This window comes from Pipistrellus hanaki (assembly GCF_964339955.1).
Source record: "Pipistrellus hanaki genome assembly, chromosome: 18".
Classification (NCBI taxonomy): Eukaryota; Metazoa; Chordata; class Mammalia; order Chiroptera; family Vespertilionidae; genus Pipistrellus; species Pipistrellus hanaki.
The window spans coordinates 14,880,166-14,906,690 of NC_140520.1; the positions used below are offsets into that span (position 1 = coordinate 14,880,166).

Consider the following 26,525-nt stretch of genomic DNA (forward strand, 5'->3'; position numbering starts at 1 on the left):
GCTGTAGTTTTGAGAAGCTAGTCTTCTATTATTAGTAAATTAGAAAATTAAGTTATTGTATATTATCTATATACTAGAGTTCTGGTGCACAAAATTTGTACACTCAGGGCCCTCAGCCTGGCCTGTGCCCTCTCACGGTCTGAGAGCCCTCAGGGGATGTCTGACTGCCAGCTTAAAACAAATGAGGGAGTGGGCCTAAGCCGGCAGGTGGACATCCTTAGTGCTGTGCTGCCCAGTCCTGAGCCCGGCTCAAGGCTTCTGTCTGAGCAGTGCTTCCCCTGCATTGACTGTCTGCCCCCTGGTAGTCAGTGCACGTCACAGTGAGCGGTTGAGCAGCCTTAGTATATCATTGGCATGTTATGCTTTGATTGGTTGAATGGCTGACCAGACAACTTGGCACTTAGAATATTAGGCTTTTATTATCTTGTATAATAAAAGGCTAATATGCAAATAGACTGAATGGTAGAACTGAACAACTGGTTGTTATGATGTGCAATGACCACTAGGGGTATGCACAGAACATGGTGGGCATCGGCCACAGTGGGATGGTGGAGCAGGTGAGCAGGGGCGCCAGACCAAGATGGGGCACCAGTCGCTGTCATTGGGACGAGCCTCTGATGGTTACTGAAAATTCTTTGCTCCTGCATACTGTGGTCCTGACTGGTGCTTGCACCTGCTGCCGGCGCCGGCCTTGTTCGCATTCACTGCTGGCACCAGAGCAGCTGCTCTTACCCGCTGCCAGCCCAGATCACTCAGCGCTGTCAGTGGGTGTGAGTGGCAGCTGCCAGCCCCAATTTCCCCTGAGGGCTTCTCCATCTCCCTCTGCTCCTGAGAGACAATTGTGGCAGCAGCTCCAATCACTCTGCGCCATCAGAGGGTGCAAGTGGGGCTGGTGCTGTCAGCATGTGGGAGTGGTGGCAGTGGGAGCAGGGGACCAGGGCTGTGGCATTCAGGGGACCAAAGGCTGCGGCAGGAGGGGCTGGGAAGGGCTGCAGAGGATGGGCTGAGACCCTCCCCCGTGCCCACCACAGCCTCACAGCCCATGGTTCCTTTCAAGGTGCATGAATTCATGCATTGGGCTCTTAGTGTAGGATATAAAAGCCTAAGCGACTTAACGACATAACAACTGAACAACCAGGCAACTGGTTGCTATGATGTGCACTGACCACCGGGGGCAGATGTTCAATGCAGGAGCTTCCCCCTGGTGGTCAATGTGCTCCCACAGTAGGTGTGCCGCTCAGCTGACCGACCCATCCCAGCAGCCCACCAGCTCGGTGGCAGCCACTCTCTCCCTCAGTAGTCCTGTAGGCCCAATCTCTGGAGAACGAGCCAGGCACCGAGGAACTGGACTGGTGCCACTGGCACAATCCCAACAGCGCTGCTGCCAGCCTGGAGCATCGTGGCCACTTCCCCGCCCTACATGCTCCACAAGAAAGAGATGACAAAAAAGTGGCTGTCAGGTGGCTCCGATAACCAATGTGAATATCAGTGGGACGGATCTGGATCCCAGGCCAGCAAGAGTATCCTAGAGGGCTGATTGCGTCTGGGCTCCCCCTCCACCCAACCCCCTTGGGATGGGCTTCATGCAGGGCTCATGACTGGCGAGTGCTGCTGCGGTGGCACAAGCCCCTTCTCATTGGGACTGACTGGGCGTGAGCCAGTGGCAGGCGTGGCAGGGCCGGGATGAGCAGGAATAGAAGGAAGGAGCAGCGTCGGACTGCAGGTTTTAGCCAGAACCCTGCAGATCACCCCGAGGGACCCCACCTGTGCATGAATTTGTGCACCAGGCCTCTAGGGTAAAGATATTTTTCTCTAAGGCAAATTGCTAACAACATATAGAAGTTAATTTATAACCTAAAAATTTCTTATGCTTCTAAGGACAATACCTTTTTAGACCAACATGCCTTACTGAATCCTGCATGCCTTATTTATTATATAAAAAGGCTCTATGGTTGTCCCACCATCACGCTGTAATGACTGACCAGCAGGAGGCTGCATGCGCAGGGTGGGCGGGGTTGCATGTGCAGTGAGGTGTGCATGGGTGGGCGGGGGACTCGTTCTGGGTCCCACCAAGTCACGGACTCTGGGTCCTGGGTCTCACGCGATTTCGCACGCTGGGCCCCTAGTATGTATGTGTGTGTGTGTGTATGTATATATATATATATATATATATATATATATATATGAATAATAACTATTTGTTGACTGGTTAGACCCTATTTTGTTAAATCTTGTTTTGGTTATTCTCTATGTTAGTTCCAGATAATGTCTAAGTTGCAAGAAGGATACACAGTCGCCACACAAAAATCATATGTTTCTATGTGCTAGCAATGAACAATTGGAGAGCAAAATAAAAAACACAAATCCAAAAGTGAAATACTTATGTTTAATTCTAACAAAACTATATGTATATATAATTTGCTATACACTGGAAACTACAAATTCTATAGCAGGTTGGCATGTATTATGCCTTTTTCCAGAGGGCAGCTCTTTAACCCCAAATGTTGCTGCTATTGGAATCTTTGGGTAAAGAATTGTTAAATACTTAATAATGTTATAGGCTAAAAAATTCTATGGCAAAAATAAAGTAATCTAAATCTACTGGATATATATATTTAACAGATTTTGCAACTTTTCTATAAATTAACTGCCAATTAAAATTAAATTGTAATTTAATAAAAATGTAAGTGACAATCCTCCAGTTAATGAAATTAATGTTTGTCATATTCATTAAAAACCTACTATCAATTTCTTCTAAACTTTTACTGATATAAGATGTTTTTTGTAGTAACAAAATGTTATATCAAAGCAAATCTTTAAGAAGGCAAAATATCTGTTATCTTCTTGAAATTAACCTTGTGGTATGAAAACTTCCCTTAGAAAATGGGGTTACAGGTGATGTTTAGAAATTGAGGATTTTTAATTTTTGTAATGTCCATGTTACATCCTGTGGTGAAATAATCAGGAGCTAGGTTTAAAAAAAAATAAGGTATGATTTGAAATCTTATCCAATACCCAACCCCCAATATCAAGAGAAATCAGGACTAAATATGAATTAAATGTATCATGATATCGAATTAGTTTTTCATAATAAGAAAGAGAAACACTTCAATTTTAATTAAAGCATTCACATTTTAAAGTAATAGTTTAGTTCAAACTCCATGTGCAATATGATGTCTTTAATTTGATTGCTACCCATGGCACTTCAAAAGTAAGTGTAATTGCTGACAACTAGGAAATATTAAAACTAGATTTGTTCTGCTTTAACTATGTCCATTGTCATCTTTTACTAATTTAACAAGAAGGCACTATAAGGGCTTCAGTCTGTGCAATGAAGAGGCAATAGTGCTCAATCAGACAAGTCCCATATTGAGTATCAGATACCAAAGACCCACGACTGAAATCACTGTGTCTAGACTCTCTGGCACCTGACTTTACTTATTTACCAGTGACCAGAGGCCAACCCCCACAGCTCTCTGTGTTCACATACACCTCTACCACCCCCAACCCCCTGCCCAAACATCTTTGAATGATTATGGCAGAACTTTGCATGCCTCAGGAATCTCCTCTGACTGGCTACTCCCTAGCTCTGCTGTTTGAAGTGATGCTCTGGTTTCTGAACTTCAGCAGATAATGGCAGGCAGGAGCAAAGGGGGCTGTCAGAAAGGACGTTTACCAGCATTCAGCTAAAAAGAAGCATGCAGATCAAAGAGGGGCCAAACAGGACAACTATGGTGGAAAACATGTGGATCACTATGAAGATCCCTGCACACTGTTCTAGGGTAAAATATTAAATAACACCATGACATCATTACCTAAACATGCACTTTGATTGGCCACTCTATTACCAATAAATACTTTTATGAGCATCTGGATGGCATTCACACCTATTTAAACAAAACATGCGTCTTAGAGGTCTAAATAACAATGAACTGTTAATGTGTACTTTTAACTATTATTAGAATACAATTATTAACTCCTGGTTATCCCAAGTATGCTTACCTAAAACAATTTACCCACTGAGACCATTAAGATCATATGTAAAGAAAAGACTTGCCCTGGCCCCAAAATTTTGCAGAATACTGACAATAATAGGGGAAAAAATTAGAATATATTGGATAATTAGAGGCAATAAAAAAGTACAAAAGAAACAAAGCAACATAATATTGAAAGATGTTATAGGGCATACTGAATATATAATCAACTATGCTGAATGTTAAATAATTTTCAAAAGTGAACTCTAATCTAATTATAGGTTTAACCTATAAAACACATATAAAAAGAGCAGTATTTAAATTGGACTATGAATGGATCCAAAATAATGAGAAAAAGATCTCCTATTTTACTAATAGGACCTTACTTTGTGTTTTACAGCTTAGGAAAGCTCCTTAATATATTATATCTCTAATGTAATGAAAGAATATGACATACTTTATACTCTGGTCACTGATATGAATGAGTGCTGAATCTTTGCTTTCCCATTTTCAAAGTGATTATAGCCTTCTCATTTGAAAAATTTATTTGCGTACTTGACAATCTTTTTTTTTTTTTAACCATATTCACTAAATAAAAAATATGCATAATCTCAAAGTGAATAGAGTATTACATTAACTCCAAAATATTCTGAACCTCAGATATAATTTTATTTAAATAAATAATAAATCTATTGTCACAAAGAAGTTTAAAGCTTTACTAGTGCTTTAAACATTAATTTAAAAAGCCAATAACTATGAAAGGACTATCTTTTTAATTCCCGAAGGAATTAAATTGAATTCCAGATATGCTTCTGATGATTCTTTTATAATGAAGCTGGAACTGGATGGCATATCAAGCCATATCAACTTTTCCCTAAATATATCAAAATTGAGCCCTGTAAAGTACAAGCTATAGGCTGCATAGCACTTTAGGAACAAATATATTCTAGAGTATAATTTGGTTTCTCATAATGTGACCTCATACTAAAAAGCTTCAGGATATTTATGACATAATCTGATAATATAACCTCATCTAATTCTATTAGGGTTGAAGTTTTAAAAAGATAAAATGTTAAATACCAAGCGAGTTTTAGAAGATTCTGTTAATAAAATATACCTTATTGCAAAAATGTTTGATGTTAGAAAATTATCTGGCAAAAAAAATTCATAAATAATGTTCTAAAAGGTCTCAGAGATTTTCTACACATAAAATTATCAACAAATAGAAAATAAAATGTCTCAAAGGTAAATAAAATAGGTTTTTATTTATGATTCTTTATTTAAAATAAAGATTTATATTTTATGTCTGAGATCACACATTCTAAGAGAGAAGGGTAACTCCAAATTCAAGATTCAACAAAATTAAGTTTCCATCCCTTTTTACTTTATATTTCTCTCATTTATTTAAAAAAAAACACACACTACAATCTGGATAAAATAGTCAATCTAGGCAAGAATATTATTCTTTTTTTGGCTGCTTTCCAATTCATATCCTGTAGTCAATGAAGTTCTGACACTAAATGGGATTGAAAAAGGAACACCCTTTGAAACTGCCAAGGAGAGACCCTGGGAACATGTGGAGTGAAACTGTAGTAAATCACCTGTAATCTCCCTCTGACATGGCTACTCTTTTATTGAAAACTTGTTTGACAAAAAGCTTGATTACACTTCACATTGGCTACAGTCTGACATGCGTTATCTTTGTAAGAAGCCTTGCCTTGTTAGATAAAATATGCTATATATTCTTTAAAGGAAGTCTATTTCCTATAAACACACATAACTTGCTTATCTCCTGACATAAAAGGCTAAAAAGTTATCCTTAAGAGTTTACCAGTTGTTAATTGTATGTATAATAGATAAAGTGTTAAAATTCTAAAACACAAAATTCAATTTCAGAATTTTCTTACTGATTTGGGATGAACAGAAGGAGGTTCAATTAATAAACAGAGAAGTTATGGCCTATTTTTATTACTTACTACTTTTCTAGTAATACAAATTTAATAACATACATTATGCTAACAAGAAAGTGCCTTTTAGAAATCTTAAGAGCAATTAGTTTTAATAAGTATAAACTATTATTCATATTCTAAAGTGCTTTTAAAAGTGTTATTTTATTGTGTATTATACATTCTGTAATTTTCCTTTATCTATTTTAGAAAATCATTTTATAGAAAATAATGTAATATTAAAATCAGCCAACCAGTGTTTTAAAACAGATAACCAAATTACTGGAGCTCAGTTTAATAAAGATTAATGGAACACTAGTTATTCTCTGAATGTAAATTCCCTAAGAGTAAAATCATATGTATAAAATCTCTACCCTTACAATACATGCAAAAAAAAAAAATCACTAAACTCTTTCAAGTAGACTTTAAGATATGAAATGAAATGTATCAGATAATATAACCTCATCTAATTCTAGCACTGAGACCAGTGCTAGAAAAAGTTTTATGAAGCATTTTTCTATCAGCAAATGCAAAGCACTTAAGACCATCAACCATAATAGAATTAAGGGCAATTGACAAAGTTGGGAAATGTTTGTAATATGACAGAGTTCAAATAGTTACCTATCTATATCTTATTTATTAATCATGAAAATATTAACATGAAAATGAAAAAACTGGCAAGAGACATGAAGGAATAATTTATAATATAATATGGATAAGAAACATAAAAAATGTTCAATCTCACCAATATTTATAGAAATGTAAATAAAAAGACACTTCATTTTTAGAGAAATGATAATATCCAGTGTTACTAAAAGTGAAATGTTAGCTGGAAATATAAACTTATGACTTCTTAGAAGGTAATTTAGCCACAATGCATTAAATACAAAAAGTGTTCATGCTTTTTGACCTAGTACTTCTACTTTTAGGGATTTAAACTAAAAAAAAATTAGAGATATGGATAAGCATTTGTATACTATAATATTTATCCCACATTTTTTCAGTTGCTTATACCTTTACTTCTGTTTTTATGGTATAAACCAGAAAAAAACTAAACATACAATTTAACAATATTTAAATTATGGTACATTTACACAACAAATGTTATACAACTATTAGAAACTTTTGAAGAATATTCAATGACATGGGAGTATACTTATGGTCTGTGTGGTAAATAAAGCAATGTGTAATTATATAGAGCATATAATCCCAATATATTATTATTTTTTAAAATTTATTTATTTATTTATTTATTTTAATTAAATTATTATCTGTGTACATATTTAAACATTGCCCCCTCTCATGCATACCCTCCTTCCCCAAAGTTCTGTGTCCATTGGTTGTACATATAATCCCAATATATTATTATTATTTTTTAACAATGTAAAGGAAATGTACCAAAATGTTAAATGATTATTTCTGCATTTGGGATAACAAAGTTATTTTCATTTTATACTGTTCTGTACTTACACCAAATTTATATTATAATGGATTAGAATTTTTTTTTTTTCAGGAAAAGGACATCTGGGAAATGAGAGAAAAGTGAAAAAAAATTGTTTGACTTATTTTTTTAAAACACTGAAATGACTTACCTGTGGTATACAGTCAGTGTATGCAAACATTGATTTAAAACGGTCATCCATGCTTATGTGGTAAAGTACACACATTGCTATCTGTTTGTAGTTTTCATTGCCTGGGAATAAGAAATCAAGGAAATGGTGATTGATATTTATATGATTAAATTTTTTGGTATAACTCACTCCAATTAATACATTAAAAATTTAGAATACTGAATCAAATCCTTATATAACCCTCTTCTAGAAAATATTTCAAGCTCCCTATTTCAATTCCCAAGTCTGGACCAACTATCTGTGAAATATTATAAACTTCCAAGAGATAATGTATATTTTGAAAGATATATTTTTGGATAAAAAATTAGGCCCAAACCTAAGAATTAATAATTTTCAGTAGCCCACTATAAAATTGACCTTCCCATCCTTATTTTTTAAATCCAAATATGTTATTAACACTTTCCTATAAGGCTCTGCTGTCCCAGAAGTACAGGCACCCCATACTACAAAGCTCCATTCTCATAAGAACTCTTCATTGTTCTCTCATTCTCAACGGGTTATAAACTCCTTAGCAAAAATAAACTTGAGAAAAGGAAATCATTACAGTACAGATTATTGTCATCAGTGTATGTTCCTCTACCACCACCACTACCACCACCACCACCACCACCACAAATCTCTTCCTTCTTTTTTTTAAAAAATATTTTTTTAAATTGGTATTTTACAGAGAGGAAGGGAGAGAGATAGAGAGCTAGAAACATGGACGAGAGAGAAACATCGACCAGCTGCCTCTTGCACACCCCCAACCGGGGATGTGCCCGCAACCAAGGTACATGCCCTTGACTGGAATCGAACCCGGGACCTTTCAGTCCGCAGACTGACACTCTACCACTGAGCCAAACCGGTTTCGGCTCTTCCTTCTTTCATAGTTTCTTGGATGTAACTGAACTTAACTTCTCTCCTAGAGTGGGGAATGGTCATGGAGGAGATGAGCTATTAAGAAGATGAAAGGACACACAGAGAGAAGACTGAAAATACTGAAGACAAACCTCCCAACTAGCTATATTACTTCGTATATCTTTACGCAGCATGCGCCAGGCAAATAAAACCTATAGGAGTTTCCCCCCTTGTTTGGGCTGAGCACAACTGAACAAAAGAAACTGGAATATGACTAGCACTACGCCAGAGACATTTGTTCCTTGAGGAAAGCGTGAAAGGAGGTGATGACAGAGCTAAGGGACTACGATACTGAAGTCTATATAACCCAACTTGCTGATACTTCTTCTAGGTTTTGTCTGGGTAAAGATTCCCTAGAATTTAATCAATTGATTCGCAAATATCTACGAATCTTATTTTCATCCCTTTTTATATTTACTTAAGGAGTGAAAAAAGACGTCAACTGACACTTGCCCTTTTATTCAGAAAAAAATGTAAATAATTCATAAATGCCATTGTTACCCAGATGTTACATTGATGATTCTAATTCAGTCTTGTTACATGCCACATATTCCCTTTATCCTCTAAAGAACTGTAATACATGTAAACCACAGGTACCTTATTCATTAATTCAATAATTATATAAATGATTAACTTGATAAAAATACAGCCTATAACCTTATGACATCTAGCAGATATCTGACAGCTTCAACAAAAGATAAAGTATTTTAGGAGAAAAGTAAATACTTGGAGAGAGAAGAGTGAATACAAGGAAATAACCTGAATTCATTTCTTCAAACACAGCTACATACAGAAAGTAGAGGCTTTCTGGCTGCCAACACTTACTATTACTTAAAGGCTAATTTTCAGATCATTTAGCAATAAACAGCCATTAAGAGAGATTAAATGGTCCAAGTAAAATAAGAGCTTATCCTTTATTATAAGTTAATCTTTATTCATTGAAAGAAAGCATATCTTAGTTCCTAAATCATAAACCTAAAAAAAACACACCACCACCACCAAAAGCAAACAAAACAAAACAAAACACCCAAAAATCAACCCCACCAAAAACAACAACAAACAAACCACCACCCACCAATCTTGTATACCCTAAATGAATTCCAGGGGCTGAAGGGTATGATTTTCTCCTAAGAATTCATGACGGAGAACCATAAACTCCAGCTAACCAGCTGTGATTCCTCCACATCCTACAAATGGCAGGCATTTCCAAAGGGCTCCTTTAAGACTTATAGACATCAATTATTTCCTAATAGCATCCCAAGTAAAAACAGGCTGGCCAATAGCAAGTATGCTGGCATAGCACCAAAGGCCCTGTGAGTTCTGAGCAGAGCAGTGAAAAGCCTGAATATTTTGAGAACTAGGCCTTAATGAGTAGAGGTGGATTAGTCAAATCTGTTCAAGTAATAAGGCCTGGCTGGAAAAAAAAATGGCCTAGTCATTACACTTCTTTTGGTATTTATGGTAATAAACATGAATCATGATGAACTCACTGGCTATTAAATGCAGAGGTCATAAGTACTTCGATAGGATTTCCACAGGAATTCACCGTTAATTAGCTGGATCGTTATTTAAAAGTGTTCCTGAATTATCTTAGCAGTTGTGCAGCCATTCCTCCAAAATTGGTCATTCCCAGCTGAGGGCAGTTAATGTCTTAACAAACTGGTCATTAACTCCAGTAACTGATTTTGTGGGAATTACTGCACTTATAAAATACAGTCAAGAGGTTTTGTCTTTCTTTCTTTTTAAAGAAATTTGCAGCTGTAGTTCAGCTGGAACAGCTGAAGGAGGAAAAAATCAGCTCTCCAGGCTGCTCTCGCGATCAATATTCTGCCAATTAAAGGGCAAACGCATGCTGATGGGTTTTGAATTTTAAAATGTCTTCAGTTTTTTTTATCTCTGAAGTGATTAGTAAAAACACCATTTAGCCACTAATTTTGTAAGGCACTTGGGATTTTCCATTCACAGTTCAGTCATGCAGAAATATGAGTTCTGAACACCAGAACTCAAGGCCAAATTTCCGCTTCTGCAGTAGACCCAGCCCAACACTTTGTAAAAACAGAGTGAGAACACAAGTTATGGGCAACATCATTAGCCAGATTCTTATTCCCTTCTACACTCCATGTCTCATTCAAAGTAGGAAACTCCCTTTGAAGTCACAAAGCTCCATGAAAAGATAAGAGAAGTGGGAATATAAGCACCCTTCTATTAGAATAGTGTAGCATTAAGGCCATATTTTACCCTAGAAAGTCTATGTGAATACAACATAGTTCAAAAATCACATGTTTCTTTAAGTTTCCTATAGAGTTAGAGCCCTTAAAGCTTTATCAATATAGTAAAAATGCCACAGGCAAAACTACCACTTAAAAGATAATTGCAACAATTATTGAACATATATATATATATTGAATATAGTGAAGTATACTTAAAAGTATACTGAAAGTACATTAGAACATCTTTGGTACATGTTTCCACATAATTTTATGTTTAATTTATTAAAACATGAAATTGGAGAGACCAATTTTTAAGAATGCAACTATACTGGATAGTCTCCTATTTTATAAAATACTTGTTCACAAAAAAAATCTAGTACAGATTTGAGATAAACAGATAAAAACCAAGTGTTTTTAACCATGAATTGAGGGGAAGAGGGGAGCGACAATTTATAGGTTACAATGACCAGTCTGAAAACAAGTGTAACAATAGTTTTGTGATACAATGATCCATGGATAAATATTTTTGTGTCCAATTATTTAATTTAAAAAGTATTAAGAAACTGAAATTATAAATCTATAATTAAGCTCAATAGCTGTTACATTAATAGACATTCACTTAATAAGTGCTCTAAAATCCAACACTTGATGCATTTTCATTCCTGCTTAGTATGTAAAACTGTACATTTTGCCATGTAGTTTATTTTAAAAAAAAATATTTTCAGTTATTTTATTAGCTTGTCTTTTTATTATATCCAGAGCATATCACAACAACTTTATGATATATCCTACAAAATATGCATGCTTGTGGTACAAATGATAAGGACCGAAATAAAGCCCGTAACAAAGGCTGCTTTCTAGTTTACTGGTTCCCATCACTGACTTAATGTGCTTTGGTCAGCCTTTACCATCTAGAAATGGAGACACCCCAGGCAATATTCACACACTGAGTATTGGAACCAGCTGCTGATAGAAGAATCTTAAGAAAAAAGGCTTCTTGATTTAATTGGGAAAACAGGAGGAAGCATAAATTTTACTGCCATTAATAACTTCAAGCAATCTTGATATGACTCTACCTCACCCTGACGGCTAGACATGTGCTTTTTGTTAAAGCGTTTGCCACATCTAACCCCTATTGTTTGCTCACTTGATCAGGTAAGAAAATGTAGGTTTATTTATAGGATAATGAGGTCTATTAAAATTGAGAAACAGTGCAGTAGTCTATGAGGACCTGCGTTCCAAAACAGATGTGTGAAATTCCGTAACAGTTTTGTAATAAACAGGCTAAATGAAGTTATTAAACAAAATCTACTTTAAGTTTCTTAAAGAAACCTTCATCAAGGCAACCTACTTAAAAAAAAAAAGAAAAAAAGAAAAAAAAGAAAACACCTCCTGTTTGGAAAACATTATTCTGACCATTCCCAAACAGTTTTTAATAATCAAGTTAGAAAAGTCCATTTAGAAAATATTGCTCTCTCTACAAAATAAAGGTAAGCTTCATTTCTTCATTTTATGATGGTTCTGATAAACTAAAAATTAAGTCATATTGATATGTAATGAAAAAAGTGAATTTCTCATTTGGAGGAATTTCAAAGATGTTCAGAAATTAACTTTTCCAATTTTCTTTTAAGGACCTATGACAGAATGGTCAAAGAAAATAATCCTCAATTTTTAAGTGATCAAAGTTTAGAGTCCAGCTCTGGCCATCTCCAACAATAGGGGAAATCAGACTTGTCTTAATCGGAAGAAATCAAACATTTATCACTTAACTCTTGACCTGGTCTGACTCCTGACATGCTGATAAAGCCTTGGAAATGTCCTGAAACCCTGATTACCTAAGGTAATATAGATCAAGATGTATCAGTTGCCACTCCTCCTTTCAAAACCACTCTGGTTCCCATCCCAGAACATGTGAATTTAGAAAACCTCAGAAACTCTCATTTATTTTTCGGTGAGGAGAATACAATCTAATATTAATCTGACTAAAATCTGGATCCTTTGTGAAATGATTCAAGTGAAATCGTGAAGCAGGCGTAATGGTGTGCTATTGAACCTGGGAATCCTCATTTTCTTGCCATCACCAATAACATTGGTGAAGCACAAACCAGCCATGCAAATTAGTATGGACACACTTCAAATACAAAAGAGTCAAAATTTATACAGATAGGAATTTGAATCAAAGACTTGAACTATGGCTCAAATTTTCATACCTGTATATTCAGTGCCATACATAAACACTGACCTGTATATTCAGTGCCATACATAAACTCTGCTAAGGAAAGGGCAACTTTAACAAAGCTGTCTGGAGATAGTTAACTTAGGTAGTTAACATACACATGGATTCATAAATTATATGCTAAAAGTGCCTAATATTAGTTAAGCACTTGTTGAATATTTATTGAGTATGAGTTTGACCTGTAGCTATTACAATTTTTATAAATACTGAAAAGTTTAGCAACATTTCTAGGTAACATTACCAATTCCTCAATTTCTAGAAACATTCTGATCTCTGCTCATAAATAAACTAAGAAAGTCTGGCAAGGCATGGTCATTTGTGATGCTGGCTTCAACATTATATAGACTTTTGAATACTTTAAATAAAAAATTTGTAAAACAGAAGTTCAAAATTTGTATTATATTAAGAAGAGATCATTTTATTTAATTAAGTTGCTGTGAATGTCTGAATGCTTATTCTCAATTTCTAGATTTACTCATTGCAGGCCAGTGATACTTTGAGTATCACTCTATTAGAAGATTCCTGCCCTGAATTTACACAATTCACTCGATATCCACCTCAAATAATAAAAGTGAAATTACAGCAATGTTTGAAACAAACCCCTAGAAATAGTCAAAACTATGAAGCAAGAAGACTTTTTCTGTGCTCCTGATGCTTTTCATTCAGCAACCATTAGCCTGCAAAGCCTTCCCCTTCCTTTTCTTCCTCCTTGTCATAACTAACATTTACACAAGGCTTTCTATGAATTCTCTCATCTGCTTCACATAACAGTCCTATGACCTCGGTCTTATTTTATTCCCTTATTTTCTGAACAAGACAGAAGGCTCAGTGAAGATTAATATACTTTCCTAAGGCCACTTAGCTAAAGAGTGAAGGGAAGGAAGAAGACTCAAGCTCAGCTCTTTTGAAGTTCACTCCTTTCATGTGTTCCTTTCATACACTAATCCACCCACCAAGCACCAATATTTATTCAGAACCTACACTATGCCAGGCCCAACTCTACATTTTAAAAAAATATATATTTTATTGATTTTTCACAGAGAGGAAGGGAGATAGTTAGAAACATCGATGAGAGAGTATCATCGATCAGCTGCCTCTTGCACACCTCCTACGGGGGACGTGCCCGCAACCAAGGTACATGCCCTTGACCGGAATCGAACCTGGGACCTTTCAGTCCACAGTCCACCGGTTTTGGCCCAACTCTACATTTTCATGGAGCTTGTAGTCTTTGAGGCCTGGGGCATGATGGTGATGGTGGGTGGATAGTGACAAAAGAAATAATGTAATTATATGAAAGATACATTATGTGGTGATTAAGTATTGCAGAGAAAAGTAAAAAATGAGAAAGAGAGAATCAGGAGCCAGGGATTGAAAATTTAAGTATAGCCACTTGAAAGCAACCATTCAGGATGTGAAAAAATGAATGATGCAAAAACAAACAAACAAAACAAAACAAAAAAACAAGGAAAGAACAGATCTAGGCAGCAGGAACAGGAAGTACAAAAGTTCTGAGGTAGGAGTGTGTCTACTGGGTTTAGCAAAGAGGCCAATGTGCCTTTAGCAGAAAGAACAAGAGAGAGAGAGAGAGAGAGAGTGCTAAAGACGTAGTTACAGGGATAAAGAGATGGGAGAGAACATGTAACTTACAGGCCCTAATAAGGAGTTTGGTTCTTCCTCGGAGATGGGAAATCATGAAAAGTTTTGTGCAGAGAAATGACATTATTTAATTTAAAGTTCAATAGGATCACTGTGTGCTATGTTAAAGAAAGACCAAGGCCAGGGAGGAAGCCCAAAGACCCATTAGGATACTACTGCATTAAAACAGGAAAGAGATGACAGTGGTTGGGATCAGGGTGGTAAGCGCTATGTTTTGAAGGTGGAGCTGGCTGATCTGACAGATTGGAAGTAGGCACGGAGGGAAAGTGAGGATTCAAGGATAAAACTTCCTCCATTTTGGGCAGTTAACTTGAAAGAGGAAGTTTTCACTTATGAAGATGGAAAAGGCTGTGAAAATAAAGGGTTTAAGGAGGATTGGGGTGAGAGGGTCAGTAGCATAATTCTGAATGTGTTAAATCTGATGTACTTATAAGGCATCCAAGTGGTAACGTTTGGAATAAGAAAACAGAGAAGGGGCTGAAATTAACTTTATTCAGTCAAGAAAAAATATTTAAGTGGAATGGATAAAGCCACCAAAGGAGTAAGTACGGATAAAGAAAAGGCCCAAGGACTAAACCTTGGGGGGGTGGGGGTAGGGGGAAGGGTAATCTATGCTTAGAGATTGGGGAGATGAGGTGGAGGCAGAGGGAAGACTAAGAAGGGGGTAATTGGGAAAAATAGCAGAGTCCTGTGTTCTGGAAAAATCAATGAAAAGGTTAAAGGAGAAGAGAACTGTACCAAATACTGTTCATAAGTTGAATGTGAATGTTGTGAACTGGGTTTAGTAATGTGGAGGTCACTGGAACTTGATCAGAGTAGTGTGATCTGCTGTGTGAGTGTGTTTGGGGGAGGGGAAAATGGGTATAAAGCCTGATTGTAAAAGGTTAAAAAGAGCACTAGCTAGGTAGCTCAATTGGTTAGAGCATGGTTGGTTAGAGCATGGTCCCGACACATCAAGGTTGCAGGTTTGATCCCTGATCAGGGTACATACAAGAAGCAACCAATGAGTGCATAAATAAGTGGAACAACAAATCGATATTTCTCTCTTTCTAAAATCCATAGATAATTTTTTAAAAAGGACTTTTAAAAAAGATTTAAAAGAGTATAGTACACTGATGGAGGGAAGAGGAAGAGAGAGGGAGAGAAAGAGAAAAAGAGAAAGCGAGAGAGAGAGATAGGAGACAGGGAGAAAAGAGCAGACAGCAAACAGAAAAGGATATAAATGTATGTAAAAAGAGAAATGGAGACAGGAAATGAAGACAACTCTTTTGAGGCACTTTGCAATGATGGAAAGAAAGGAAATGTGATGATAGCTGGAAGATAAAAGAGTAAAGTGAAAGTCAAGAGGAACTTTTATTAAGATAGAGGAACAGCATATTTGTATGTGGATGGGAATGATCTACTAGAGGGGGGGAAATTAATGAAACAAGAAGAGAGTGGAATTTCTGGAGAAAGGAACGAGTAGGTGAGAGGGAACGGGGTAGAAGGAAGTGCTAGCCTATGTAAGGTAGCGGCAAGTTTATCCATAATAATGGGGGAGAAGCAAAGTACAGACAGATATAGTTTGGCAGCAGAAACTCATGGATGTTCTCTTCTGACTGCTTCTACTCTTTCAGTGAAATGGGAAGCAAAAAAAGATAATGATCGGAGAACGAGGATGAGAATGAGGTTGGATTTGTGAGGAGAAAGTACAGAAATGAAATTCTCATGTAGGAGAGTGGGGGAATGACCAGACAAAGAAAATATGATTTTTGGGCAGCATTAAAAGTCTAGCATTGTTAATTATCCAGAATTTATTGTATGCAGCCATCCCTCTGTGCTCAGGGCCTTCCTTCTTCACAATCCTACACCATGTCATGCATTCCCCAACCCCTTCCAAAAGCACAAAAAAAAAAAAAATGACTGTAAGATGTGAGTTGCTGAACATGCAAATGTCCAAAGAGTAAGGTAAGAAATGTTGCTAAATGTCTAGAATTAAGAGAAAATAAGGGTTATTCCTAGGGGAATTGGAGTTTTGGGTCATGCCTAGAAATCCAAAAAGAAGATTAAGAAAATATAGTTTGGCAAAACCAAACAAGTCTTCTAGCTGTATTTAAGCGGCTAATTTAAGACTCCTGGTGAATTATTACTACCAGGAGTGTTTTCATTTAACAGGAATTAAAAGCTTTAAAGGAAAGCTCCAATTCAAAGTGTGCTCTGAGGACCCTTAAAGCAGATTCACAAAGTCACACCATTTTAAGAACAATACAGTACTAATATATCATTTTCCTTTTTTAAACGCTCATTTTTTAAAAATAAAAGGCTACATGACATGATATATCAATACATGACATAATGATATATGACATCACGACAGATTTGCTAAGTAGATATTCGAGCCAGCTGTTGTCTACCAAGCCTCACTTTCTTTTTAGAAAAAAATTATTTTATAAAAATATTTATGTCAACTTGTAGCAGGTTATTTTAAAATGAATAAATATAAATGTTTTATCAGTTTTAATTTTGAAGACCATAAATATTCATAAATATAACTCCTCATCATTAAAAGCTCTTGGGGGATCCTCAATAATTTTTAAGAGAGTGAAGGGACATCCTGAGACAAAAAGTTTGAAAACGGATGTGCTAACCACTGAATTCCTACCATCTCTGCATAAACAGGGGAGACTTAGAAAATAGCAGCAAAACTGTGGAAAGTGGTTACTGCCTGTAATTTGCAGGCAGCTATCTAATCTTCTAAACATTAGATTGGCTGTGCATATTCGATATTTATTTTAACAAATGATAAAATTCACATAATGTCTGATGAAACCTGTATAATTTATAAGGCTTGCTCTCTTGAGTTTAAATCCCTTTGAAGTCAAGTTAAAAATTGAAAAGCTGGCATGAGGAATCAGAACATTACTCAATTTAAAAAACATATTAATATCATTCACAAAGAAAAAAAATGTAAACAAACTCAAAATTGTCTAAAAGAGTTCACCAGTGAAATCTGGTAGTTTTCAAAATAAAATTAAATATACACTCTGTTTTACACTGTCTCTAACATGTGATATTTACACTTTATGCATGAATTAATGTCAGGATGAAATAAATTGTTGCAACGAACACATTTCCACTGTACATTTATTTATACTTGCTTCTATGCTAATCATTCCCAAGCATATCAAACAATACTCTGCATAAAAACTATCCAGCTAAAGTAACTGAGAGGTGCAAAAACATTATTTGCCTGGTGCATCAGACGAAAAGCTAAAAAGATTTAGTTTTCGAGCTGCTTTTGAAACACTATCAGTGCATTCTCCAGGGAACTGAAGAATACAGTGTGACAAGGAATTTCCTTGCCATCTACCAACTCAGGATACTCTGACATAAGGAAGCACTCCTGAGACACATCAAGGTCAGATGGCTTTAGGACTTATGACAAGAAAATGTATTTTTAAATGATCTGATTCTTAGATGAGCCAAAAAAGTCTTTAAGCACTTAAAAAAAGTTAACTCAATATCATAAAAACCTGAACAAACTGTCTATCAATTGGATAAGTTAAAGCCAAGTTTTCTAGGTCAAATTCAATTTGCATATAATTACATTTGCTATGACATAAACCACTGGCTATGATAGGTGTCCCAAATGAAATCATAAAGTTATTAGGTATAAGTAACTATGAAAAGAACTGAAAAGATTTGTAACTGATATTGAACTAGGCAGAGATAACTTTAGGATCCTTATAAAAAATAAAATAAGAAATGAGTAATTTTGGTGGTATTTAAGAAAAGAAAAACAAAGGAATATTTCAATATAGGCTTTCTACAAATTCAAATACAATTTTTGAAACATTTCAAGGGAGAACACCATTCTTTATGCCTCAGAAAAAATAAAAACTCTTCAAATCAACAAATTTCAAGATTAAGTTGGAGAAAGGAGAATTTACATAGTAATTTCTAAAATTTCTTATTTCTCTTTGTGTCCCTGATGTCAAAGGAAAAAAAGTAAAAATTCTTAAATGAAATGCTTTATATAATAAATTAATATTAAAATAAATTTTGGCAATATTGAATTACCTTTCACTCAGAGCCTCACATGGCAAAAGAGCTGAACCATAACAAATTCTCCTTTGCCTGTAATAATTATTCAGATCACAAAGCCTTTCTCCATTACATATATATATTTTTCAGTTATTCAGCAATTCTCACAACAGCAGGGGTCGCAATGTACTAGTCAAAATGTTTCAGGATACAAGAGAAGGAGATTAAATGTTCACACAGCACAGCTTTATTGGAATCTGAAAGATTCATGATTCATTGTACTCTAGTTAAAGTAATCTATTATTAAGTATAAAAAGATTTTTCAGTTATGGGGTCCCCAAATAATAATAAAAACCTACTTAAAATCTGATAGCATTTCCAGTTGAAACAGCATCCCTTAAAAGGCACTTCGGACAAGTTCTACTACATATATAGCTCTACAACAGTGCTTTTGCATTTTTTTGAATCTTTTAAAAAATAAGTAATTTCTATATATAAAATGGGTAATTCTTTAATTCAGTCACTTGTCAACATGAACATACATTAAACAATGCATTTATTTCTAATGAAATAAATGGCCACTCATGGTCTACTGCCTGCTCTTTAATTCCTTCTTCGTGACTACAGAGTGAAGAAAATGCAGCCCGAATTCTTTATCTATATGATTTACAGGTTTTTTGCACTTAAAAAAAAAATTATTCCCATGTAATCACTCCAAATATTTCTCAAAGAATAACCTGGAAAAATTTAGATTATCAACTGATCAACACATTATAAGTCCAGCAAAGACAGTGATAGTTCTGAAGATTTAAAGGGAAAGAAGTCTAATCACTCCCTTAGTTCAATGCTTTTCAACTGAACATAAAAATCAATCAGAGAACATAAAATCAATGAGTAAGTCATAAGTAGAATTAAAAAAATAGAAAAAAGAAAATATATGGCATTACATATAGAAATGGCAAATATGCTTTGTGACACTTAAAAATTACATATATTAAACTAATATATAATATAATTAAATATCATGTATATTAATATACACAGATGGCTATATGCACATACATATACACATCACTTCACATAAGTATGTGAGTATTTAGTTGTAATGTACAATGTATCTTTCTATAGACTGGGGTAAAAGATGTTTGAAAGTCTCTGCTCTAGATGAATGATTTCCTATTCCTTTAAAATCTGCTCTTTATAATACTTCCTTACTACAACGTCTATATAATCGTAATGGTAAAAGATCAGATATATTAAACATATCACTACTCAACTGAGAAGCTTAGTTTACTGTGTTAGGAGTTAATGATTTAATTTTCCACACAAGTAACATTTACATTGACAAATGTAAAAATGACCATTACTTATTAGAAAATCATTTATACACTGAATAACATTTCTTTGAACATAGCAGAGAGCACAATCAAGCAAAATGAGTTTCTTCACAGTCAAAAGAAATGTTGCAAAGTCCATGCAATAAGCATTACTAGGAAGAGAACAGTATTAGGAAGAGAACCCTTCGGGCATTCATTTGGAATTCATCTTTAACAAAGTATACACTTCAAATAAGCTCAGCTGTCGGTTTCCAAGACCACAGGAGATTAGAACTGTATTATTAGAGGAGAGGAAAATTGCTGCTATGGAATTGCTGCTAGTGCAGAAGAAATGAGAAGTGACAGCCAAGGACAAGAGGGGAAACAGGAAAACTGCATATAAAAATTAAAATACACGGCATTCAGGGGCCATTCAACAAGGGGAAATACTTGAGCACGGTAACATCTGTAGACTTGTATGATAAATTATCTCCAGAATTGCAAACCTGAATCAATAACAAAAGCAACAGCTAATACAGAGCACTTGAACCCAGGCCCTCTGGCTCCAAAGCCTCTAGTTTTAATTCGTATACTATATTCCTCTCAATGAAAATTTAAATTATGTTCATGTCATGAAGGAAAATTTAAGAATATGTCTAACAAAAGAAGGATTTAATCCATTTGGAAAGACCTACATATAAAATGGTGTAAGCCTGGGAAACTTTAAAAAAGCCCCATTTCTAGCTATTATTTGTATTCTGTGTATTTTTATAATAATTTAACATTATGTATAATTTCCTAACATTTACTGCACTATCTCATTAACCTTTCCCTATTAATATATACAATTCTTATCTATATAGTGGAAATGAGAAAACTGACATATGGGTTAAGTAATTTGCAAAATATCACATAGCAAGTAAGTGAAAACAACAATATTCAAAGTCATATAGTCTGGCTCCATAATTCTAGCTTTTAATCAGTATGCTCTGTGTTACTACAGTTGCTAGTTATAGTACATAGGGCAGTATTTGCTAAAATGTCTCAGAGTGTATTTTTAAAAATTTCTTTATTAAGGTATTACATGTGTCCTTAACCCCCATAACCTCCCCCAACCTCAGAGTGTATTTTTTAAGAGATTCTAGTTAATCCTGGAAAACCAGCTAAAATTCCAAAAAATTAAAACACACACACCTTTTAGGATCATTAGGATGCTTGTTACCAATGTTCCAGTTCTAATCCTTGCAAACACCCAGCCCCTTAAAGTACAGCATGGTCACGTGACTTAGTTTCATCAATAGAAATATAAATAAAAATATTTATCACTCCAAGTGGGAGCCTTTAAGAGAAGTTTGCAATTCTCCCTTTTCTTGTTCGACCAGTCTGTGCCCTTGATTGATACTAACATGGACCAGCACTTTACACTCGCCCATGCAATATGAGCAAGAAATAAACAACTGCTCCTGTTTAAGCTACTAAGATCTGAGGGTTGTTTATTAATAATCATAGCCTTGTCCTCCTATTAGGTAGATTTTTCCTGGGAAATGATGGATAAAAAGGGCCATTTTGGGGACATGATAAAGTTTACAACATGGTTTTATGTTCCAAAAGTTCATATTGAATCGGCATTTGGAACATTTTTTTTAGAGGCTCACCTTATAAATACCCTATAGAAGTTTATTAAAACCCATAATTTAAAGATAAAAGAGTAGAAAATAACAATGCCATTAAAATAATTAAATTAAAAGAACTAAGCAATATATATAAACTTATAGACATTTTGAAGCACTTCACAGATGTTGAAGACACTGTTCTTTCTCTAGTGTGTATTGATTTCTGTTTAATATGGTCATTTTCTGCCTTTCCTTGACCCTGGAAGATAAGTAGATACTCTCTAAATTTATGAATGACTGCCATTGCTTCCATGGCTTGTACGTAGAATGAAAAGGAAGAACTAAAGAAAGTTATTAAGTGACAGGAGAAGAGTTGACTTTGTGTGGTGGGCACATGGTGCAATATATAGATTTTGTACCACAGAAACCCACACCTGAAACCTACATGTTTATTTTGACCAATGTCATCCCAATAAGTTGAATAAAAAAAGAAAGTTATTAAGCAAAGTATATATGAATATTTGAAAGGAAAAAAAAAGAAAATGCTTAAGTTAAATTCAATGACTTGTGAGCAATAAAAGAGGGATATTTGTTAATAAAATATGAAATGAGTATTCTGTAATTTCCCAAAATTTTCTTTAAAATCATGTTTCATAAAGGTAGGTGGACAGAATGAATATTGAAAAAACCAAAGAGATTATGAATTCTTTTAGGACAAGGATTATAATTTATTTATCTTCATACACTGAGAATCTGACCTAAGATTTGATATGTAATTCTGCTAGATTATGATAAATGGAGGATCACATCATTAAATGCAAGACCCATCAATTTTACTTCAAAAATACTTTTTATTGATTTAAGAGAGGAAGGGAGAAAGAGAAACTTCAATGATGAGAGAGAATCATTGATTGGCTGCCTCCTGCACGCCCCCTTGTGGGGATCTGCCCACAACCTGAGTTGTGTTCTGACTGGGAATTGAATTGTGACCTCCTGCTTCATGGGCCAATGCTCAATCACTGAGCCAGACCAACCAGGCCATCAATTTTACTTTTAAAGTTTTTCTGTTTCGCCGGGACCAGTTTAGCTCAATGGATAGAGCATCGGCTTGGGGACTGAAAGGTCCCGGGTTCGATTCCGGTCAAGGGCATGTACCTTGGTTGCGGGCATATCCCCAGTAGGGGGTGTGCAAGAGGCAGCTGATTGATGACTCTTTCTCATCGATGTTTCTAACTCTCTATCTCTCTCCCTTCCTCTCTGTACAAAATCAATAAAATATATATATTAAAAAAAAAAAAAAAGTTTTTCTGTTTCTTTACTAATGTTTGTATTGCTTTGGTTCCCCAAAAGCAAATCTTGAAAGTACTCAACATAATTTCTTCTAAAATGTGTAATAAAAGTCCTGTGCAATATTCGTGGAATGACCAATTAACCAAATGTTCTTAGACTGAGTAGTAGATTAAAAGTTTTCCTATTTTGAAAAAAGAACAAGAAATAAGTAAAAACTTATTTTTAAGCCCTCGCTGGTGAGTTCAGTGGTTAGAGAGTCAGCCCATACACTAGAAGGTCTCAGGTTTGATTCTCAGTCAAAAGTATGTACTTGGATTAAAGGTGCAATCCCTGGCCCTGGTCAGTGTGCATATTGGAGGCAACCATTTAATGTGTGTATGCCTCTCTCTTTCTCTCTCCTCTTACATCTCCCTTCTACTCTCTGAAGAATCAATGGAAAACATTCTCACTCCTCAGGTGAGGATTATAAAAAAACATATCCAAAAAACCAACAACCTCAAAAACACCTTTTTTTTTTTTTTTTTTAAAGCAGACTTGGAGAACTGGATTTTTAAAATATAGCTCTGCATAGTCTATTTAATCATAGACCACTTGATATCACTATACATAGTAGTTTACAATAGTAGTTAATAAAGCCAACTTTGGCAGCAGATAGCTCTGAGTTGGAATTTGAGCTTTGCTTTTTATCAGCTATGTAATCCTGAGTACAGATCTCAGACAGGGATTCCATGAGATAATGTAATTAAAGCACAGAGCTAAATGACTGGCACAGTAAATGTTCAATAATGTTCATAATAGTATTACAAAGAAAATAAAGAGGTCAATGAAAGATTGGATTAAGAGATATTAGACAGCAAAGAACAAACGCATTTTTAAATCATTCCACTACTATTGGAAATTGTTACAAAATATCTGACTATGGAGAACAGCTACAAAATAAGAATGAAATTGCTATACTGAAACAAAGGAACAGTCTAAAAAGACAAGGGAGAATTAGCTGTCTGGCTAGTAAAGGCAGTGGCCTCGCTGGGAGAAGGAAAAAGCAGATGAACAAGCACAGAGGCGTGAAAAGAGCTTGTTTAGGGAAGTCTGAGGGCTCAGCAAGGACCCAGTACAGAGCATGTGCTGGGGAGCAGCAGTTGCCTGTAAAGACAGACACTGAACAGACTAAGATCAAGGGTGAATGATACTCTGCTAAGAAGCATTATGTAAAAACACAGAAGGGTTAGCACCTGAGTCTATCCTTGCTAAGTAGATCTCTTCCTAACAGGTAAAAGAAAAAAAATATATCATCAACTGAATCCTCCAATACAGTATTTTCTAACTCACTCTATATAAAAATGCCCTTTTTTTAGTTAATGACAAAAAGGCTCACCAAATTTGTGTAGTTTCCAGGAGTATTTTGAAAGTATGGCAGCATACAAGAACTTAAATGATATCTGCTTTTTAAAAAAATGAAGAGAAAATAATTTTCTCTTTTGCTTCCCTATGTAGTTGCACGCTGATTTCACTTTCACATGGGTAAATGAAGTCAGAGTTAACAGTTTCTATCCCAGTGCATTCTACAGCACCAGGGGAATCCTGGCATGTGCCATTCCCAAAGATTGTGTATACACACACACACACACACACACACAAAATTTTTGTTCAGCTGACTTTTCAACACACTGCTCAATTTTCCAATGATGTTGGAAATTCCAAGCAACACTATCATTAATTTTAAAAAAGCATACCTAAGAGTGCAGTGAGTTTGGGAAGCAGTCCAACTTGTACCATCTTGTTCCTCAGACCTGTGTCAAAGGACAGGTTTAATAAAAGCCGGAGGGTGATATTCAGCAGATCTTCATGCTCACAAGGTATCATTTTTACCAGTTTTTCAACAATATCCATTTCCACCTATGTAAAAAAAATAATACAAATGCAGTGAGGTTCTGTTGCACAGTAAAACAAAAAAAAGGTTATATATTTTTCATTGTATCCTAATCATGTGCTAAGCTATATACTCATTTTAATCCATAAACTTCTCTAAAAGCAAACTTTTAGAAATTTTATTTTTATTGTTGGAAGTATTTTAGATGTCCTCTTTTATTCCCCATTGACCCTTTCTGGCTCCCCCTTCCCCCTATCCCAGGCCTTCACCACACCATTGCTTGTGCCCATGGGTTACTTGGTTAATCTCTTCCCATGCAACCACCGCCACCTTTCCTCTGTCCCATGCTTCTATGTCTCTGCATCGATTTTGTTCATCAATTTATTTTGTTCTTTAGATTCCACATGAGTGAGATCATGTGATAGTTGTCTTTCTCTAATTGGCTTATTTCACTTCGCATGAAACTCTCCAGATCCCTCCATGCTGTCTCAAAGAGTGAGATCCTTCTTTTTTATTGATTAATAGTATTCCATGGAATAAATGTACTGAGCTTTATTCATGCACTCACCTACTGATGGGCACTTGGGCTATTTCCAGATCTTAGCTATTGTAAATTGCACTGCTGTGAACATAGGGGTGCATACTACAGTGATCATTTTGTAACATACACAAATATCAAATTTCTATAATGTACAAAGAAACTAAAAGGATATTATATATTAATTATATTTCAATAATAGATCAACAATGGAAAACTAATTTCTTTCATAAAAATTACAATTTTTAAACTACACTTTTTATTGCTAAAAACCAAAATAATGGAAGAAATCAAGAATGATCTAAACAAATGGAGAGTTATACCATGTTCATGGATTGTAAAATCTAATGTGGCTAATATATTGAATATATATTATTACTGACAATAGATTCAATGCAATCCCAATCAAGATTCTAGGATTTTTTAAAAGAAATAGATTGGGTATGATTCTAAATGGGTATGGTAAAGAATATGAAAAAGCCAAAATAATTGGGAAAAAAAACAACATTTGAGGCCATGTACCACCTAATTTCAAAATTTACTATAAAGCTACAATAATTGAAACAAAGATGTATCAGTCAAAACTCAGACACATGGTAAATGGAATAGAAAAGAGAGTCCAAAAATAGAAACACACATATGTAGCCGATTGATTTTCAACAAAGTTACAAAGGCAATTTTAATATGGTGTAAAGGCAATTCAATGGAGTAAGAATAGTCTTTTCAACAAATGGTGTTGGAACAATTTGCTATCCATTTCAAAACATGAATCTTGATGCATACCTTGAACCATATACAAAATTAACTAAGAATGGATAGATCACAGACTAATAAGCCAAAGAACAACAACACAAAGCCTATAAAACTTCTTGAAGAAAAAGTAGGAAGATATCTTTGTGACCTAAGTTAGGCAAAGATTTCTTAAATACAACACCAAAATATAAACCATTAAAAAATTCTTTGATATACTGGACTTCATAACAATTAAAACCTTCTGCTCTTGCCCAGCCTGCATGGCTCAAGTGGTTGAGTGTCGACCTAGGAATCAGGAGGTCACAGTTCAATTCCCAGTTGGGGCACAAGCTTGTGTTGTGGGCTCAATTCCCAGCGGGGGGCGTGCAGGAGGCAGCTGATCAATGATTCTCTCTCATCGTTGATGTTTCTATCTGTCTCTCCCCTTTCCTCTCTGAAATCAATAAAAACAAAAAAAACAAAAGCTAAACCCTTCTACTCTTCATAGAAGAATGAAAAAACAAGTCACAGAAACTAGGAGAAAATATCTGCAAAACATAACTATTGATAAAAGACATATTCAAAATATAACA

At 35.2% G+C, this 26,525-nt stretch overlaps 1 protein-coding gene across 3 annotated transcripts in view; it reads right to left on the reverse strand.

Annotated features, from left to right (window-relative positions):
* Positions 1-26,525, reverse strand: part of KIFAP3 (kinesin associated protein 3) — a 110,085-nt gene that overhangs the window by 56,831 nt on the left and 26,729 nt on the right. For all 3 annotated transcript variants that reach the window (XM_084865980.1, XM_084865981.1, XM_084865982.1), the window contains exons 10-11: positions 24,526-24,688; positions 7,513-7,613 (exon numbers count right to left, since the gene is read on the reverse strand). In XM_084865980.1, coding sequence (XP_084722106.1) covers positions 7,513-7,613; positions 24,526-24,688 — 264 coding nt within the window. The remainder of the gene's footprint in view (positions 1-7,512; positions 7,614-24,525; positions 24,689-26,525) is intronic.